The sequence below is a fragment of the Euprymna scolopes genome, chromosome 16 (genome assembly GCF_053919585.1).
Source record: "Euprymna scolopes isolate OS-2025 chromosome 16, ASM5391958v1, whole genome shotgun sequence".
Classification (NCBI taxonomy): domain Eukaryota; kingdom Metazoa; phylum Mollusca; class Cephalopoda; order Sepiida; family Sepiolidae; genus Euprymna; species Euprymna scolopes.
In genome coordinates this window covers 53,352,578-53,372,676 of record NC_136497.1, presented here as the reverse complement: position 1 = coordinate 53,372,676, position 20,099 = coordinate 53,352,578, and the positions used below count along the sequence as shown (strand labels likewise).

The following is a 20,099-nucleotide window of genomic DNA, read 5'->3' as shown; positions in this document are numbered from 1 at the left end:
ACAAAGAACAAGTGAGTTTACTGGAAGCCTGGAAAATTCATGGATTACAATAGGAAAATGCGAGCATGAAAAGTAATATTGCTAAGCTTAAACATGGAAAAGTAAAGGACTAGTTAAAACTGGAGAAAAAAAAGGACAAGATATTCTAGTAAAAAATATGATAAATTTATAACTTAAAATATTGCAGCATTAAGAATTGTTTTAATTCAATTTATAATATCATATAATCAATTCTTAATGCTGCAATATTTTAAGTTATAAATTTATTATAATTTTTACTAGAATATCTTGTCCTTTTCTTTTCCAGTTTTAACAACTAGTCCTTTACTTTTCCATGTTTAAGCTTAACCATATTACTTTTCATGCTCGCATTTTTCTATTGTAATAGTAATATTTATCTCCATTAAAAAAAAAAAAAGTAATTTAATTAATTAAAGTGATAAAGGGAGTTAATGTCTATCTCTCTTGATTTTTTATGTGAAAACTCTGTAAAAAAAGAAAGTATTAATTTGCTAAGTGTTTAAGATTTTATTGTAATTTTCTATTCGTATTATTTTGATTATTCAGACTACTGTTCTCATCTTAAATGTTATATTAATGTTTCGATCAATGCAGCCTCTGTTATTCTTCAGATACATCTTTTCCAAATTGGGAACCTTCTAGTAGAATTCGAGAATTTCTATTTTGAACTCGGAGATGTGTATGAAACTTGTAGCTGAACCCTTTATTTAATCCATGAACGGAGATTGTTCTCATTCTGTCAACCATTATTAAGTAAAAGTGTTAGCTTTTTTATCATTCTCAATTGTTAGAGCCTGTCATAAGGATTGACTCTTCAACATTCCGAAGATTATTATTAAGAACTGATTATCAATCAATGTTTTTCACAAATAGGCCATATATGTCAATGTGGGCAGTTCTAGTATGAATTTAGACAGAATTGAATTTAATTCGCAAGATTAGAATAGTAGTCCGAATAACACAAATTATTAATCCTCATCTCAAAAAGTTTGAAATGTAAATTTTCTTTTTTCGGAATTTTTGATGAGGATTCATAATTTGTGTTATTCAAACTATTATTCCCATCTTAAATGTTATTGTTACAACATTTTGACCTTCAAGTGTATCTTTTCGAAATCAGAAATTTTTAAATATTTGATTTTTTTTTTTTTTTTTTTTTTTTTTTTTAGAAAATCATATGCAAAAATTGAAACTTTAAATATAATTAAATATAAAAGACATTAACTATCTTAAGAGATTTAATTACAAGCTGCCTTTAACTTTTTTTTTTTCACATCTTTAAGATGATATCTCTTTGTTGTCTGAGTTCAACTATGATTTTTTTTTTAAGTGAGTTACCACTTATCAAGGCCTGAAATCCACTCGAGCATAGAGATAATGGGTGTAAGGTGGTCAGTGAGACAATAACATAGTGACTGGTAGTGATAGAAATTGGGTAGAATTTGATTATTTAAGGGGACGGCTGAACAAGAACCTGTTTATATTGGACTTGAAGGTGATAATGTTGTAGTCAGCTGGAAAGTATCCTCATGGTATTGAGTTCCACAGGCAGACAGGCCTAGAAAAGAAACTTTGTTCATGGAATTTGTGTTTAGATTTTGACACAGAAAGTGGGGGAGAGTGTTGACAGTGGTTGTAGCTAGGCGAGTGTTGAAGGCGTATTTCATTCTTAAAATAAAGAGGGGGGAATATTTTAAATGACATAAAAATTGAATGTTTGTGTTTTATATATAGAATAATTACTTTATTAATATTCATTAGTTAATAATTAAAAACTGAAAAAATGTTATTAAGATTAAATAATTCCTTAATGTTTTATTGTTTTTCTTTTTTTTCTTTTTTTTCTTTTTTTTTCCAATCAGGTTTATTCATTTTTTGGCTGACAAACAAATTGCTTCCACTTTTATTGCTTCATCCTATGTAACATTGTTCCCCTTTTTTTACTGGTCCTTAAATCAAAAACGTGTTGCCACTGAAAATGAAGAAATCGAAAAACAAAAAAGAATATCTTACAATTTATTGCAAGTAGAATATTGACATTCCTTGGTTACACGACTGCCTTCCAGGTGCATTCAGTTCCCCATCCCCAGTCTGAAGTATTGTTTGATACTCTCTTGATTCGTAACATAATTTTGCAATCGTTTTTAATACATTTCTCAAATACTTTTTAGTCTCCAACTTGAAATCATCAAAATAATCACATTCCAAACTCACTTGACCTATATCACGTTATTTTTGATCCTCCTGTAGCAAGAGGAAGAGTTAGAGGGCATCTGGCTCGCTTTCTATATCTTACCAGCCCACATGAAAAATGTTCAGGTGTTGTATGCATCGGGTTGTAATTGATACGTTTGTTTTTGCATACGCAACGCAATACTAGTTTAATTTTTATAGCATCTTTCTCATCTTTGTATCTTTATATCATACTTCAAACAAATATGAGGTCCTGGATATGACCTTAAACTATATCCAGTGGTGAGGCCCCAGCTTGCGGCTTTGGGGAGTGTGAAGGCACCCTTTAATTGCCATTACTCCCAGGTCCACTCTGACCCAGAGTGGTAGTACCTGTTAGGGTCCCAACTATGGGTTAAATAGAAACCGACTTGAAAACAACAAATATATTTTATTAAAAATCTTTCTTCAAAATCTTTGGATTCGGCATTAAATAACCTGAAAAGGGTTGATATGCCGTAAAACAAAAACAACCAACCAACCAATCAAACAAATATGAACCCCGTTTGTTCTCAGCCGTTGAAATGATGGAATAATCATCACCTTTCAAAACCGTCTTGTCTATATTTATTGACTAATGATGTTACTATTTTTCCACATTTTTATTATATCATTTCACTTTGGAATTTACGAACAATAAAACGTTTATGTTTTAATTTTTGTCTCAACCTTGAAATCATCCCAACAATCACAGTTCCATTACAAACGCGATCTCGACTCACACACCTGACCTACATCACGTTAACATCTAGCTTATAATACTCATTCACTATCCTGCCTTTTTTTTTCACCCCTATGTAATCTCGTTAATTAGAACACAAGTATAATTTCTCTCCAAAATTCACAAATTCTGTTCAAGATTGGGAATTGATATGTCACCCATTGAGCAGACTACTATCAAAACCAGACAATCCCCATAACCAATGATTTCTCCATCCTGTCTGAAGAATTCCATCAACCCTCATTTCGTCATTCATTCAGAAAAGTTCAGCCTTGTTCATCATGATTACCATTTTTTGTGAACCCGACATGTTTCAGGGTCAACTGCAACCTGACCTTTACCCCTGGGAATGTACTAGCATCCTGATAGATGTTGACGTCCTGTGTATAAACAATTGTCAGCTGGCATATATATCAGCAGGAAGACGCTATGCTTATGGGATTAACTTTATCTTCATCCCGCGATGGCGAATCTATACATTGACTGTTTTGAGGAAACAGAGTTTACAACCGTAACAGTTAATAGCAACCGTTTAACTGAGACAAAACTTTATCGCCTGATCTCGCCAGGAAAATGTGTTAATATTGCTGAATCGTGTGAACGCAGGCATTCAATCCGGTTCACAATGGGAAAGGAAGCAGGCAATCAATTCACCTTCCGCGATGTACTCATTCAGCGCCAACATTCGCTAGATATTATTATGATGAAAAGGATGAAAAAAAGATTGCTCATTGTCTGCAAAATCCAACAAAACTTGTTTAGTGGAAACTCAGAATTGGATTCTTTGATAAGACAGGGGTGCGTGCAAAAAAAAAAAAAAAATCTGATTTTCTATTGTTGTGAAGCACAAATAAACCAGAATACTTGATGTTTGCTTGGAATCAAATTTTTGAACCAGAAATGAATTTCCAACTCGTCAGTTTTAATGCATCAAAATCACTTTCGAATTTCCAAAGGACAAACGATTAAGGCTTGGGTGGGGGCCCAGCATTTATTTCCATGCGGCATCATGCTCCTAACACAGCTCTTACATACCCTCCCCACTCCCACCAGATATTGAGAGTAACATGCTTTAATTTATTAATAATGGATTACAATTGCTTACTTGTGGCTCTGAGAAATTCGAAAGTGATTTCAAAGCCTTTAAACTGGCGAATAGAAAGTAATTTTTGTTTATGAATTAAAGTTTACAAGCAAAATATATTTATTGTGTTTACATATGAATGTTTGCATATACCTGTATTATGTCAAAGAACCTAGAACTGTTGCAAAACAGGTCCTTTTTATGTTCATCACTTAAAAATTTGTTGATATTGGACTTGAAGATTTCAATGTAGTCTGCAGGGAAGCAGTTCTGTAATAATGTGTTTCACAGAAATGATCTTAATAAGGAACGCATTGGGTTCATAAAATCAACTTTGACTAACAATGCTAAAAATGAAGTGTTTGAGCAACCTTGCATGAAATGATTGCAAGAGGTGGAAGAGGGAGGCGTTATTTTATAAAACTATTGCTTTCCGGCCTTCTTCGCGTGCATTGTTCATTTACAGCAATGTGTTTCTGTTTCCAGTATTTTAATTTTTTTTTTTTTTTTTTTTTACACAAGTCACCACTTATCAAGGCCCAGAGGTCACTCGATGATAAGGGTTAATGAGTGTACAATAGTCAATGGGAAAATATCATAGTAATCGTTAAGTGGAAATTTGGTAAATTGGATTACTTAAGGAGGATGGCTCATCAACAACTTGTTCATGTTGGATTTGAAGATGACCATATTGTAGTCAGTTGGAAAGCAGGAAAACAGAACAGACTTCCACAGGTGTGCAGTTCTAAGAAAGAAGCATTGTTCATGAAATGTATGTTTAGGTTTAGGCACAGATAAATAGTGGGGAAAATTATTAATAGTGGTTTTAGATGAGTGTTTTTCGTGAAAGTCAAGACAGAGGGGGCAATAGATTGGAGCTCAGACGAGCACTTGCCATGAAAATAACAATAAAGCAGAGACAGGCTCGCAACATCTCTTCTGTTGAAAAGAGGTTGCAGGGAAGAGAAAAGGGCATACCCCACTAGGCTACAAAGTTTTTTGTTTTTTTTTAACACTGTCAAGGCAGGATAAGCTGCTTCGAACAGCTCCTGGCCAAATGTGGCCACAGCACTCCATTCTTGGATGTACTTGGCTCTTATACAGGTAGAGAATTACATCAGCAGTGAGATATCTACTGGAGTGATAGAATGATCCCACCATTTTTCCAGAAGCCTTGGCAATGAATTTGATGTACATGTTCCATCTCAGATCAGGAGTAAAGGTCAAACCTAGAAGCTTGTCAAAACATGGAGCCTCCCCAAGACGAGAGCCATTCATTTCACTTGATATCAGACAGGGATCAGAGCGTTGATGATGGAAAGGCAGAAGCTTGGTTTTAGATGCATTAAAATTAAACAGCCACTTCTTTACCCAGAGGAGAGAGAATCGGTGAGAAGTTGATCGTTTATGGCCTTTGAAGTGTTGCCATAGAGAGTAGTGTCATCAGCATAAATGTCTACCAATGATCTTAGGGTGTGATTTGGGAGATCTGATGTAGATCAGGAAGAGAGTTGTGCCCAGGATAGACCCATGAGATTAATATTAGAAGCTTCTGATTTCTGCCCATCAACTACTACTCTTATGAACCTATCAGAGAGAAATGATTTAATAATTGAAAAAACATTTCCAGCTATACTGTAACTGGAGATTTTGTGGAGTAGACCTTTATACCATACCCTATCAAAGGCATTTGATATGTCAAGGGCAATTGCCATAGAAAGGAAGCTTCCATCGAGAGATTTGCTAATCCTATGAGATATAACTGCTGTCAATCTAGCAGAATGGAAACCATATTGTATGTCACTGAAGAGGTTATTTTGCTGAGGTGGTTAATTACTTCTTGATTTAACACAGATTCTTACATCTTACTCATGGCGCCAACAGACACATTATATATATAGATTAGTGTTGGGACGATTAATTGAAATAAGGAATCTGGAAATCCAGAATTTTGGAGAGTATTGGAATCGGAAAAATGTGTGTTTATTTTCCAATGCCAAAAACCTAGAACCTAGAAGTGTAAGCCATGTTTAGTTTCAGAACATTTCTGATGGTTCGTTGTTCTAAACAAGTCTTGAGAGGTGACTGGTTTGCAGTAGACAGAACAGTTTCCGATGGTTCGTTGTTCTAAACAAGTCTTGAGAGGTGACTGGTTTGCAGTAGACAGAACAGTTTCCGATGGTTCGTTGTTACACACAAGTCCTGAGAGGTGACTGGTTTGCAGTAGACAGTTCCACAGAGCAAAAGATTCTTACCGTGTCGAGACAGAAAAAACATGCGAAATTGCTACAGAAAAGGTTTAATATTTATGGAGCAATTCTGGTTTCTGATTGGTTGGTAGCAGAACGTGAATTAATTCGATTCGTCAGTTCCTAGCAGCATCGTTTATAAATAGAATCGCCCGACTGTGTGGGATCATACCTCATTATGAATCAAAAATATTGCAACAGATTCCTCCAATTATCTTTTTTATTTGATTTTTTTTTTTTTTTTTTTTTTTTTGTAAAATAAAATCTTCCACTGCTGTAATTTTAATGATAAATAATAATAAATATTTTATTGATTTGAAGCTACCAGAAAAACTAAAATCTACAGCACCCCCCCACACACACACACGCAAGTGCATTTTATCGTTTGAGAAAATATATGCACATTTAACATGTGTTTTTATGGCAGTCGAGAGAAAAAAATAACAACTGTATAGTTAAATACTTAGAGATTTATAAAGAATCGGGATCGGTAATTGTATCGGAATCAGGAAAAATTTTGAAACCGTTCCATCACGAATATATATATATATATATATATATATATATATATATATTTGTATGTAATTGGTGTTATCAGATCAGGCTGTCTGAAGATATTGGTTCCTGACTTAAATCCAACAATCATTGATGTTTTTGTTCCTTTCCCTTTGCTATCTTGTTTTGTAAAAACAAAAACAACAATTGTTCTCTTTAAAACCAACAAACTAAATGGCATCAATAAATATTTGAAGATATGAAGAAGTTGAAGTATCTAAACCTTTGCCAAAATGATTAAACCCGAAAAGGGTTGGCATGCCGTAATACAAAACTACCAAACTAAACACCATGAATAAATATTTGAATGAAGATATAAAGAACTTGAAGCATAAAACCTTTTTTTTTTTTTTTTTTTCAAATTAGCGGATTCTTCATTAAATAACCAGAAAAGGATTGATATGCCATAAAATAAAACAACCAAACCAATCGTAATATGTAACACAAATGGAAGTAATTCAATATGTATTCATGCAGATATTAACTGACTGAATCATTAGTATTGTTAACATGTATAACACAACTGTTTTCCAAGTGAATTTGATTATAAATCTTGTAGATAAGTTAAGAACCAAAATACGTTGAGGAAATAGAATTTACTTTTGTTTAACAATGTTTAGAAAAGAAGTTTTTGTGTAAGTAAAGTAAATTCTCTACGGAGAAATAATAGACACCCCCCCCCCCACACACACACAAAACTAATGTGTACAGTTTTTGCTTCTTTGTCTGATGCACTCAGAACCATAGAAAGCAAGTTTGAAATATCAATATTTTACAATGAGTTTTTTTTTTTTTTTTTTTTTATTACAGATATAAATATATCTGCTGGTATTCACCCGTTATTGCCCATGTGGAGATATATTGCTGGTTGGAAATAATTTCAAATATGTTTACAAGGCAAATTTAAAAGACAAGTTAAAAAAAATTACGTTTGCAATATGAAGTCAAGTAATAAAAAAAATCTGTTAGTATAGTGGTGTTTCCATTGAAAAAAATCTAAATATTCTTACAAACGGCTGTAAAATGACACAATGTTTGAACAAATTGAAACAGATTTGTTTCTTTGAAATCTTAAAAATACCAATAAAAATTATTTTTTGAAGTGTTTATACGTTTTTTTAAATACATTCTTCACTGAGATATTCTGTGTTTATTTTTGTTTTATGAACTGAAGAAAATCAACATTAAAAAACAAATTTCATTTCTGTACGTTCTAATATATTTTAGTTATTCTATGGATCTAACCGATAATATCCACTAATTATCCGAGATGGAATCGAAAGTGAATCTAATGTTGTCATTAGATTCTGTAAAAAATTTAACCATTATGAAGCCTATTTTGATAGTTCGGTTAACACATCGATTTCTATAACACACAAACAAACATTTATTTTTATTTATTAGTGGCCTGGGGAGACAACTAAGCAAAAAAATAAAATGAATAAAAACCCTATGCATAATTCATTCCAAAACAGCAAAACTAAAACTAGCTTGGCAGTACATTATATATAGAAATGTAGGCAAATTTGAACATATTTTATTGATTTGAAAATATAAGTTCTTTTTATCATTTGTCTATCCATTATTCTATTCTCTATTTCAAGAACTTTTCTATGTGGACTTACTAATACAAAGAATTAGACATAGTGAACTCTGCATTCACTAATATCTTGCTTTGGAGATTAGTAATGTTTTCCTCATATTTTTCTATCCATTCATTGTACTATCTATTGCAATAAACCTTTCTTCTTTCATTTTACTATTGTGTTGGTTTTGTCTTCCATTGAAGCAACAACCTTGAGTATTGTAACCCATTTCAAGCTTACAACGATAGTTTGACCTTTTGGTTAGGAACAAAGTGTAGTATCTGTTCTGATACTACACATCATCTTTTCTGTCCTCAGTCAGTGGATGAGAAATCTTTCTTAGTTGGGCCAATTTTTATTTTTGTTCCTATCTAGAGTGCCCTTTTCAGGGAGCTGAATTTTCCCCACATTAAAAACCGACCGTGTGTCTTACTCTGCTCTCGTGGGAAGGTAAGTAAATAGGAACAATATGATAAACCGGCAAAATCGGATAATAACCCTGCTAGTCTTCTATGAAGTTAAATAGGCACAAATTATCAACTCCAACAAATTCCAATTCTAGTTTAATATATATAAGCACAATGGAATTGGTGCCAGATTTTTGCATTGTATCAATTACTCTTTTAAGTATTTTCTTCTTTTCAATATAAATAAAATCTATTTCCTTTATGTCTGCTTCATGTGATCAGATAATCAATAAATTTCAAATTATCTTTACTTTTATAGAACAACAACTGAAATAACTAATAAATATTGCTACTATGATGTTGATACTTTTATTTTGTTTTTAACTTTTTAATTATTTTTAACAAGTTATATCTTGTGGTTTTGATTGAAAATTAAGTGCCAGTAAGTCCTCAAGTTTTTTGTGTTCCTGCTAAATTTTTAATCATTGGCCAATTATCACAAGATCTTGTTTGAATTTTGATAGTTTATTTGTGCCCTAGAAGTGTTTTCCAGAAAGTTTTCTACGGCTTATGCAGAAGAGGTGCTTTATGCTAAATTATTTAGTTTTTGTCTGTGAAATAACAAAAGGTCTACTTGTTAAGTTGGAGACTGGGAGGAAAGTTATAGAAAATAAAAGTTTGAAAGTGAATGTTACCAAGACCAAAGTGTTGATCAGTGGTTGTAGTGTTGGAAATCCTCTAGAAAGGGTCCCCTGCTCAGACTGTAGAAAGGAAGTCTTTTATAGTATTTGTGAGTATTGGGTACACAAGAAGTGCAGTTGAATTATTGGTAGGTTGAGAGAAATGCAAGAAGTATAAGATGATGGTGATAGATGACCATTCAGGTGTAGAGAAAGTATATTTGAATGGTGAGGCTGTCAAGTTTTGTTACCTTGGTGATAATATTGGAGCACAAGAAGGAGCTGGTGCTGATATGATACAAAAGTTAGGAATAAATAGAGTAACTTCAGGAAAATTCTGGTATTACTAACCAGCAGAGCATTACTGCTGTCAACCAAGAGACGTGTCTATCAAGCATATGTGTGCAGTGTAATGATGCATGGAAGTGAAACCTGTCCAGTGAAAGTTGGGGATATGTATTGCATGAAGAGAGATCGTGACAACGATGCAATGGATTTGTAAAGTGAGTCTTAAAGATGACCCCAGAAGATTAAATTTAGATAGTATTGAGAGATGTGTGTAGAACAGGAGACTTCTTTGGTATAATCACATTGAAAGTATGAATGCAGGTGCTTGGGTTAATAGATGTAGAGCAGTTGATGTAGCAGGGTCATTTGGCAGGGAAAGGCCAGATAAAGCATAAGAGGAAGTGATATTAATGGATTTGAGAGAAAGAGGGGTAAATAAAGATGTGGCCAGAGAAAGATTAGTTCTCGAGTCAATTTTCTAAAAGCTGTCCAACACATGCCAACATGTAAAACCGAATATAATGATGATAATTTATCAAAGTGTAAAGCACAAATGAAAATTGAAGTTTGATTTTAAAAAAGTCTAAACTTTTATCTATTAGAACAAAATATTAAAATTAAACAGGATAATCAAAAAAGGAATTCAGGAAAAGTCTCTTCACCCTGTGTTTGCTGTGTTATGTTGCATAGCAATAAAACATGGGCCCCAAATATTTCCGATTTGCAACGACTTTGATGATGATCAGTCAAACTGCAAACTGAAAGAATGAATGAGAGTGCTTGGGTTAATATATGTAGAACAGTTGAGATAGCAGGACAGTTGGCAGGGGTAGGCCAAGGAAAGCATGAGAGGGAATGATAATAATGGATCTGAGAGAAAAAGGAATAGATGAAAAAAAACTCCACCGAAACAATTACGAAATGACAACCATATAAACTAAATAAACCCGAACAGGTGGTTGCTGTTGTTTTAGCTACAGTTCTTTCTTACTTTATCTCTTTTAATTTTTCCCCTCTCTTTTGAATTTCTTTCCCCTTCTCCTCATTTCTCTCTCTCTCTCTCTCTCTCTCTCTCTCTCTCTCTCTCTCTCTCTCTCTCTCTCTGTAGTCAAATGTGGATCAGCTGGTGAATTTCAAAAATTGTCTGTTATTCAATTTGTTCCCAGTGCTATGAGTGAAGGTGTGAGGATAAAATCTCTGCTGCCTTCCTTCATTTTATTTATGATTAACCAAAAACAAAGTATTAATCAGGATTAAATATTAAAATCGGTTGTAATTTTTATTTCTTTATTTTTATTACACAGATTTTATTTGACTTCTGATGGATAAAACAGTTTGGATTCTGTACTGATTGCTAAAAAAACTAAAAATAAAAAAACTATTAATCTCGATGAAGGGAGGAGAGATTCACTGTTTCTCCTTCGTATATAAGATGTAAAAAGCTAAGAGCCACAAGTGTCAAATCAGCAAAATAGATTAAAGAACGAGAATGCTGATTATGTGACGAATGCAGGAAGAGGTAAACTGGACACATTCTTATTTTCAGGGGTGTGAAAAGGGAAGAAAATTGTGCATACTAATTATATACTCACTCCCTTTCTCACATGCTCTCTCTGCTGTAACATAGCGCAGACGCATGTATACAAATACATGTGAAATGACGTCACCAGTAAGGAAAAAGAAAAATTATAAAAAGAAGATCAAATTAGAGATGGAGATATAACGTTTGAGAAAACGACCACATGAGGGACATCACTACAGTAATGAAAGAATGAGGAAATAAATGTTAGTGTACAACAAAATAAAGCGAGTTGAAGTTCTCTATTCTTTGTCTGTTTCGTGAATGAGACTACAACGTGTTGGTTCCCGGACAACGTTACAATATAGCAGTGAACTTTTTACCTTGCTTAATTGCCCTAACATTAAATTACTTTTTGTAAATAGGATTTCTCAACAATTTGTTTAAATATTTTATGCTAAAGCATTTTTTTATTTTGATAACTGTTTAATAGTAAATTAAAAAATTAAATACTAAGTCGCATAGGGGCGAGACCCACCCACACACACACACACACACACAAGAAGTGATCATATAATTTTATTAAACTAGATGAGAGTATATTCAGCATGTTTTTCAGTTATTTTTAACGTTAAATGCATAGATCAAAATGTTTGTTCAAATCTATATTAACAATATAGCCATGTAGTTTGTTATTATTGTTATTATGATGATGATTATGTTTTTGCTTTTGATTTCAGCCAGGCCAGAGCCAAAGTTGCTGGATTGGATTTATTTGATGATGATGAGGAAGATGAAGCAGACCCGTTTAGCAAGAGTAAGACTAAGACGAACAATACTGGTGGATCTGTTGATTCTGGGGTGAGTTACCATCATTGCCTCTTCCTACTACTACTCCTCTTCCTCATTTTTGAAATCAGGCCACGAGTGTTATTTGGCTAGGATTTAATGTTTTCCCTCCCAAAAAAGAAATATCCACAATCAATCTTTGGCTATGACTCAAAAAAAGTCAAATGATGCAGTGTGTGTGTGTGTGTGTGCAATTAGTACTGACTTAACAGAGCTCCACTTGTGTTCCTATCAGCCAGTTTTCTTTTGTAGACATGTTTCTATTTAGGTTAGTTTTAATCAAGATGATTTCTAGTTAACCTGTGTGTATGTGTGTGAATGAGGTAAACTCTAAATCTAATTAAGTGATCATTATAAATTTTGGACCAGAGCTACTATGCATAATGGTGGTTAATGTTTGTTATATTTAGTTCAATTTATTTTATGCAGGGGAGTGGGTAGTAGGAACCCTTCATAGAAATTCAGAAACCTCTGATTGCGATGAAATTTTAACCGTAGGTATCAGACATCCATTCTCAAAATTTCAGAGTATTTAAAGCGTTTTTATAGGGAGCTTAATATGGACAGAACTTCTCATTTGAAGATTTAAATATTTCAGACTTGCATAAAATTCGATCCATAATTATTAAACATCAACTAGCAGGTTACCTGGCATTGCTCGTTCATAAGATAGGCTTAAATATGATATTTTAATTCATGCAGATTACGTATTTCTTAGAAACAATTCTCTATCGATTATTATATTGAACCTAACACATAGTAGTGAGATTAAAATTAAAAATATGACTTGGGTGGCATCAGCTAGAATCAAAACCAAAACATACAACTTCCCACTCTCATTTCATTCCTTAGCCACTGAGCCACACACACACACACACACACACAATATTATTATTATTATTATTATTATTGGCTCACATGGAGCTTTCACACAAGTCAACAAATGATCGGTTTGGAGACCTGTGGTGTTCTCTGGAAGCTGAGTGACAAGTCTCCCTAGACGTCCAGCTTTCTCCACCTCCTTCGATAGCATTTGCAAATAAATCTGCGTCATCGCAACAGCCTCATACCATTGATTTCTCGCTGGTAGTGGCCATTGGTTTATACTGGAATTTGAGTGACACTAAGCCTCCCCACGATCCCAGTTCTCTTTGCGCTTGTCCAGCGGAGGTCTGGCCAGCGCTCTCTCCTCGGTCTTTCCATCCTCCCTGACCCTTCTCGGCTCTTTGGTATCACTTTTCTGGGGGGGGGGGGGCGGTGATGAGACAATGGGGGGATGCATGATGGTGGTGTAGAACTTGTTGATATGCAGCTTCGGCGTTCTTCATTCCCTGTAACGCTTCTTTGTTATATTGTCTTGTGTTATTCCCCACATTCTAGGGTTTTCCTTAATATTTCAGCCGTTTTCTTTATCGTTAGGCGTTGTATTTTTGCAGTTATTCCTCTGATTCTTATTTATTATTATTATTATTTATTCGAAGGTAAACAGTTATATTTGGTCACTATTTACCTTTTGAATAAATAATAAAATATTTTGCTCTTGTTATCAAGCACTAACAACCTCTTTGTATTCATTAGTCCCTACTTTTGAACATCTCAAGTCTGGATTTTATTTCTTTATATATATATATATATATATATATATATATAATTTTCGGTCTTGGATATGACCTTAAACTATATCCAATGGTGAGGCCTCAGCTTGCAGGCTTTGGGGAGTGTGGAGCCACCGTTTAATTGCCATTGCTCCCAGGTCCACTCTGACCCGGAGTCTAGTACCTGTTAGGGTCCTAACTATGGATTAAATAGAAACTGACTTGGAAAAAAATATATTCTATTAAAAAAATTATTCTTCTGAATAACTGGATTCGGCATTAAATAACCTGAAATGCCATAAAACAACCAACAAACAACCATATATATATATTCACTTGTCATCCCTTTTTTTAAAAGATGGAATCGCCCAATCATTGAAGACAAGATTCAAGCATGAAAGCAAAGAAGGTCGCCATGATGGTCCACAGAGTTTTATAATTATATAGATTAAACAAGATTTCCTGAATTTCAATTTCTTTTCCAGATCTCTTAAGTTTAAGCCTAAAATTTTAGACATGTTTGTAGAATCCAAATCACATGATAGATTGTGATCAAAATTTGAATAAGGATTCTAGGCATAAAGTTTAGTATCATATATATGGTTTGATTTTAATTTTCATTAGTGAACATAAAAGTGGTGCAAGAGTATTGTATGTGGTGAATTAATTTTATTATTAATAAACAGAATACCAAGTATGGTATTTTGCTTATTAAGAATAAGTATTTTTTTTTTTTTACTTAGTTGTGTTAATAGTGTGCCCCCCTCTGATTATCAAATATACATAGCCATAATAAAACTCATTGCTTAATAATTTATGACAAGCGGCTTGCAGATATTTACTTTAAAAAAAAAAAAAAAAAAAAAAAAAAGAGAAGAAAAAGAAAATTAGTTCTTTGATGATGCAGTCACTTTGTTGTAATAATAGGCTTTTAATCATTCTGGCTCTGGTTTATTATTAAAGGGACCTTGATTTACAGCCAGCTGGACAATGGACAGTTGAGATTCTCCTCTTGTTAACTTACCTATTTTATAAATATCTTTAGCTTGAGTAGTGGTCACAAAACACATTATTATACTAAATGTGAGTTGATCAACGTTTGTTTCCCTTAGGCTTTTTCCTATATGCTGTTTTTCTTTTCTTTTACTCTTTTTTATCCCAAACAAGGCATATTGACACTTGGTCATAAGGAGATACTATTTGGGATCATGTTTACAAGGGACTGTGTGGGGGGAGTTGAGCAGCAAGATGTCTGTTTGCTTTACATTTAAACTTTTGTATGTTAGTACAGTTAGAGAAGCAGGAAACGGGAAGGGAATTCCAAAGTTTAGTAATCCGAGAAAAGAAACTAATAGAGCAGAAGGCTTTCCGGCATCTAGGGATCTCAACAGTGAAGGGGTGGTATTTTGCTGCTTGTCAGGTTAGGCAGGAGTATGTACTTCAAGCAAGCATAACTGCTATGGGTTCATCAGAGCATATTCTATTAAAGTATTTGTAAAACAGGCACAGAGATGCAACATTGCAGATACTTTAATAACAAAAAGTACATTCTAAAATAAACATTAGTTCTGAGATTGAGTTAGGCTTGAAAAGAAAGTCTGTTTTATTTGTTCTAATTAATCAATTGAAACATTCAATTTTTCAGTTTTCAGTTTTGTTTTTTTATGATATAACTGATTGTTGTTCTCTGTTCTTTATTCGCCTTGTTTATGGTCATAATACTAAAAGCCTTTTCCCACATCCAGTTGAAAATCCTCTTTCCTCTCAAGTTTTTCACACCTACGTGATAACATTGGCCACACCTGACATTTAATAAAGTGAAACCTATCCATTTAATTTCTTCCTAGTTACAATTTTGGATAGTCTCTGTGAGATAAATTACTTGAAGTACTTTGTTGGAACATGAGTTAGAACAGATACATCAAGAGCATTGCCAAGGCTGTTGCGAAGAAGGTGGGCTCTCTCTACTGTGTTAGAAAGTTACTTAGGCCTGAAAGTATCCTGTACCTCCACAAGGCCACCATTCGCCCATGTATGGAGTATTGTTGTCACATTTGGGCTGGTGCATCTGCTACTAGTCTCTCACTCCTGGACAGGGTTCAAAAGAGAATCGCCAACCTGATAGGTCCTGAACTGTCATCTAAGCTTCAATCTGTCCCTCTGCCTGTTTAACAAGTGTTTAATGGTGGATGCTCCGATGAACTACAAGCCCTTGTGTCCCCTTGATGTAAATACCTCTGACAAACGCGACAAGCAGCAAAATCCCACCCCTACACAGTAGAGATCCGTAGATCTAAGAAAACCTTCTACTCTATTAGTTTCTTCCCTAGCTAGACTTTGGAATTCCCTTTCAGGGATCCTGCTTCCCCAACTACATTGACATGCAGAAGTTCAAGTGTAATGTAAACAGACATCTTTCTGCTCAACTCCCTACATAGTACCCCTGCAACTTATGTCCCTGATAGTAGCCCCCTACATCAAAGTGGCACTGTTCCTAGTTTGGGGTTAAAATGTAATTTAAAAAAAAAAAAAAGGAGGAACCAACTCACTTCTGAAATATTTCTCTAATTGTATGTTGTAAAGTTTGAAGAGAACTGGAGCTACTTCGGCGGAGCACTTTTTTAATAGCACAGCCGGGATGAGATCAGGTCTACATGCAGTGTCAAGATTTGTTATGATAGCATGCACCTGAGAAGGGGTGATTTTCAGATTGTCTAGTGTGGCGTCTGTCCGCAAAGAAAAGTCAGGGAGGGGGTGGTTAGCAGGGTCCAGTGTGGAGTTGAAGGCAAACCGACTGGCAAGCATGTTAGCCTTCTCAGTTGCAGAGCAAACAACCTCTTGATTGTTGGATAGTGGGGGGATTGTTGATTGCCCATTATTTACTACACTGTTGTAGATTTTCCAGAAGTCGCGGGTTCCTAATTTCTGTGCGTCGATGCGTTTTTTTGGTGATTTCAGTAAATTCTCTCTTGGCTGTGGCTATTTCTTTCTTACAGTTACTTCTGGCTTCTATATACTTCTGCCTGTTTGAACTGGACATGTCGGTTAAATCTGAGGTACGCATGCTGTAGAGGTAAACCATTGGGGAGAGTGGGGCTTGCTATAAAATTTCCGTGTGGGAACATGTGCTTCAATTGCTGTTTTGAACCATTCAGGGGTCTCATTTGTGCACTGTTCAGCAGGAAGTGAAAAGATATTTTGCTATGGGGCGTCCCTGATGAGATCCCTGATTGCTTCCCAGTCAGCCTTTTTATAATATCTTGTTGTTTTGAGCAGTGGCTCTTCAGTTTTGGGCTATTTCAACTATTACTACTGCATGATCGGCGTTCCCAAGTGGGCTGTGGGCATTAGTTACAGAGTCGTCGGGAACTGTGGTCAGAAACAGATCTAGAAGTGATGTATGTTGTTCTTGTTAGTCTGGGAAACGGGTTGGAAACATAACCATATGTGATAGGGAATGAGATATAGAGAAGTTATATGTAGTCATACCAGCTGCGTTTGTGTGAGTAGAAAATCCAAGCCAGTTGCTGTGGTGGGCATTGAAGTCACCAAATACATGCATTTATGCGCTAGTGTCGAGGGAAAGTGCTGTATCTATGCTGTCAGAGACTTTGTTTATTAGGGTACAGTTCTGGGTCGAGGGAGAGCGGTAGAGAAAATAAAAGTAGCTAATGTCATGTTGCATGTTAAGTCTGAAGCACATAAAGGCTTGATCATCCGATTCTAGTTTAGTTTCTCTAGTCAAGGGGAGGGTGTTCCGAATATATACTCCAAGCCCGTGCATATGTCTGTCAGAGTCCTTACGGCAGAGTGGGAGATATCCAGGCATGTTAAAGTAGTTAGAGGAGTGTAGGTTAGTCTCACTTAGTGCTAAGATATCCGGAGTGTTTGTTAGGAGAAATGCTTCGACAAACTTTACAACAAATGCCTTAATGAATCTTGCTTTCCTGCCTGCTGGAAAACTGCTTCTGTATTACCAGTTTTCAAGAATTCTGGCGAAAGAACTGACCCAGTAAATTATCGCCCCATTAGCCTCCTCCCACTTTTCGCCAAAATATTTGAGACCATAATTAACCAAGTTCTAGTCCATCACCTTACAGATGCTAAACTTCTGACTGACCAACAATATGGATTTAGGCAAGCCCGTTTAACAGCAGACATCCTAACTGTAATCTCAGAACATATATACCAGTCACTGGACAAAGCGGGGGGGGGGGGTAGAGCAGTAGCTCTAGATATATCTAAAGCTTTTGACAGGGTATAGCATTCTCAGGAAAATCAGGTCTTCTCAGGAAAATCAGATCATATAGTATCACTAGAAGAATACATGACATAATTAAATCCTTCTTAGATAAGAGAAAAATCCAGGTTGTCCTAGACGGTCGTACATCTAAACAATATGATATAAATGCGGGAGTGCCTCAGGGGTCTATCCTAGGACCTCTGTTATTCCTAATATTCATAAATGACCTCCCTGACAAAATTACCTGTGAGATGGTTATATATGCTGACAACACCACACTCTATAACAGACATGACAGGAAAACAAATGAACACATATCTAAAGAAATGGCAGAAACACTAGAGGATGACCTCCGATCTGTAGTGGAATGGGGACATAAATGGATGGTCACATTCAATGCTGCCAAGACTAAACTCGTTCCCTTCAATAATTACAAGAAACCTTCTCTACCACCAATAGCAATGGCCAATGACTCTTTATCTGAAAGTACATCCTTTAAACTCCTCGGCCTAACGCTCTCAGGAAACATGAGTTGGAACACTTACATTGAGAGTATCGCCAGGACCACTGTGAAGACGGTAGGTTCTCTCTACTGTACTAGAAAGATACTAACGCCCGAAAGTATCCTATACCTCTATAAGGCCACCATTCGCCCATATATGGAGTATTATTGTCATATTTGGGCTGGTGCATCTGCTACTAGTCTCTCGTCCTAGACAAGGTTCAGAAGATAGTTGCCAATCTGATAGGTCCTGAACTGTTATCTAAACTTCAGCCCCTGTCCCATAGACGAAATGTTGCATCCCTCTGCCTTTTCTACAAGTACTTTAACGGTGAATGCTCTGACGAACTGCAAGCACTTGTGCCCCCTCGACGAAAATACCCCCGACAAACCCGACAAGCAGCTAAATCCCACCCCTTCACAGTAGAAATCTCTAGATGTAAGAGAGTCTTCTACTCCAGTAGTTTCTTCTCCAGGACAGCTAGACTTTGGAATTCCCTTTCAGGGATCCTGCTTCCCCAACTACATTGATATGCAGAAGTTCAAGTGCAACGTGAACCGACATCTTGCTGCTCAAATTTCTACACAGTACCCCTGATGCCTATGTCTCTGATAGTAGCCCCCTACACCAAAGTGGCAATGTGCCTTGTTTGGGGTGAAAATGTAAAAAAAAAAATGTCTCCCTCATCAGACCACTGTTAGAGTAAAGTGTCTAGGCCTCTGCTCCATGTGATATCCAGCATCTGGGCAGAGTTTAAAGACTATTCAAATGGTACAGGGTCTATAGGATCTGCTCTATAAAAACAACTCAAGAAGCTTGACTGTTTCTCTGTTCAACACTGATAATTATGCAGAGTCTACAATATTCTCAATGGTCATGACAATATACCTCAGGACCTATTATTCACTCCTGTACCAGGAAAAGGTCTACGCAAATACTACAAGACACTATTTCACTGTCGATTTTGATTGAACTGGAGAAGAGCTGCTTTTTCAATCAGGATCCCTGGATTTTGGAATAGACTTTCAAGAAAAGTAATAAATGGGCTAACAATGTAGCAATTCAAGTGAATTTGAGCAAGTGCTGGGCTACTGTATCCTCTTCTGTGTGAATTTCTACCAACACTTTTCCTATATAGCAACTGAAACAGGATTGTTTTATTTTTTTGCTAAATTAATTGAATTGAATATAATGCCCTTACACAGAAGTTGAAATAGGCGAGGACACTCTGGAGGTGGTAGACTCCTTTTGCTACCTAGGAGATGTGCTGAATGGTGAACGTGACTGCGAACTAAGTTTGACTGTCAAGATAGCTTAGGGTAAATTCAGGGAAATTCTCTAATCCTAACATCCTGAGACACCCCAATTATTATCAAGAGTAAGGTCTATAACATATATAGGAGCGGCATAAGGAGCACGATATTGTATGGCAGTAAGTGTTGGGATCTCACCCAGTCCTCATTTGCCTGACTTCAGAAATGGCAGCGCAATGATTAGGTGGAAATTCGACATAAAGCCAGACCAGATCCATAACATTAGGTCAAACACTTGACTTGAAAAATTTGCC

The 20,099-nt window shown here is 35.4% G+C and overlaps 1 protein-coding gene across 2 annotated transcripts in view; it reads left to right on the top strand.

Moving 5' to 3' along the window:
- Positions 1-20,099, top strand: part of LOC145295963 (uncharacterized) — a 372,355-nt gene that overhangs the window by 245,194 nt on the left and 107,062 nt on the right. For both annotated transcript variants that reach the window (XM_080141871.1, XM_080141870.1), the window contains exon 18: positions 12,083-12,203. In XM_080141871.1, the coding sequence (XP_079997997.1) occupies positions 12,083-12,203 (121 nt within the window). The remainder of the gene's footprint in view (positions 1-12,082; positions 12,204-20,099) is intronic.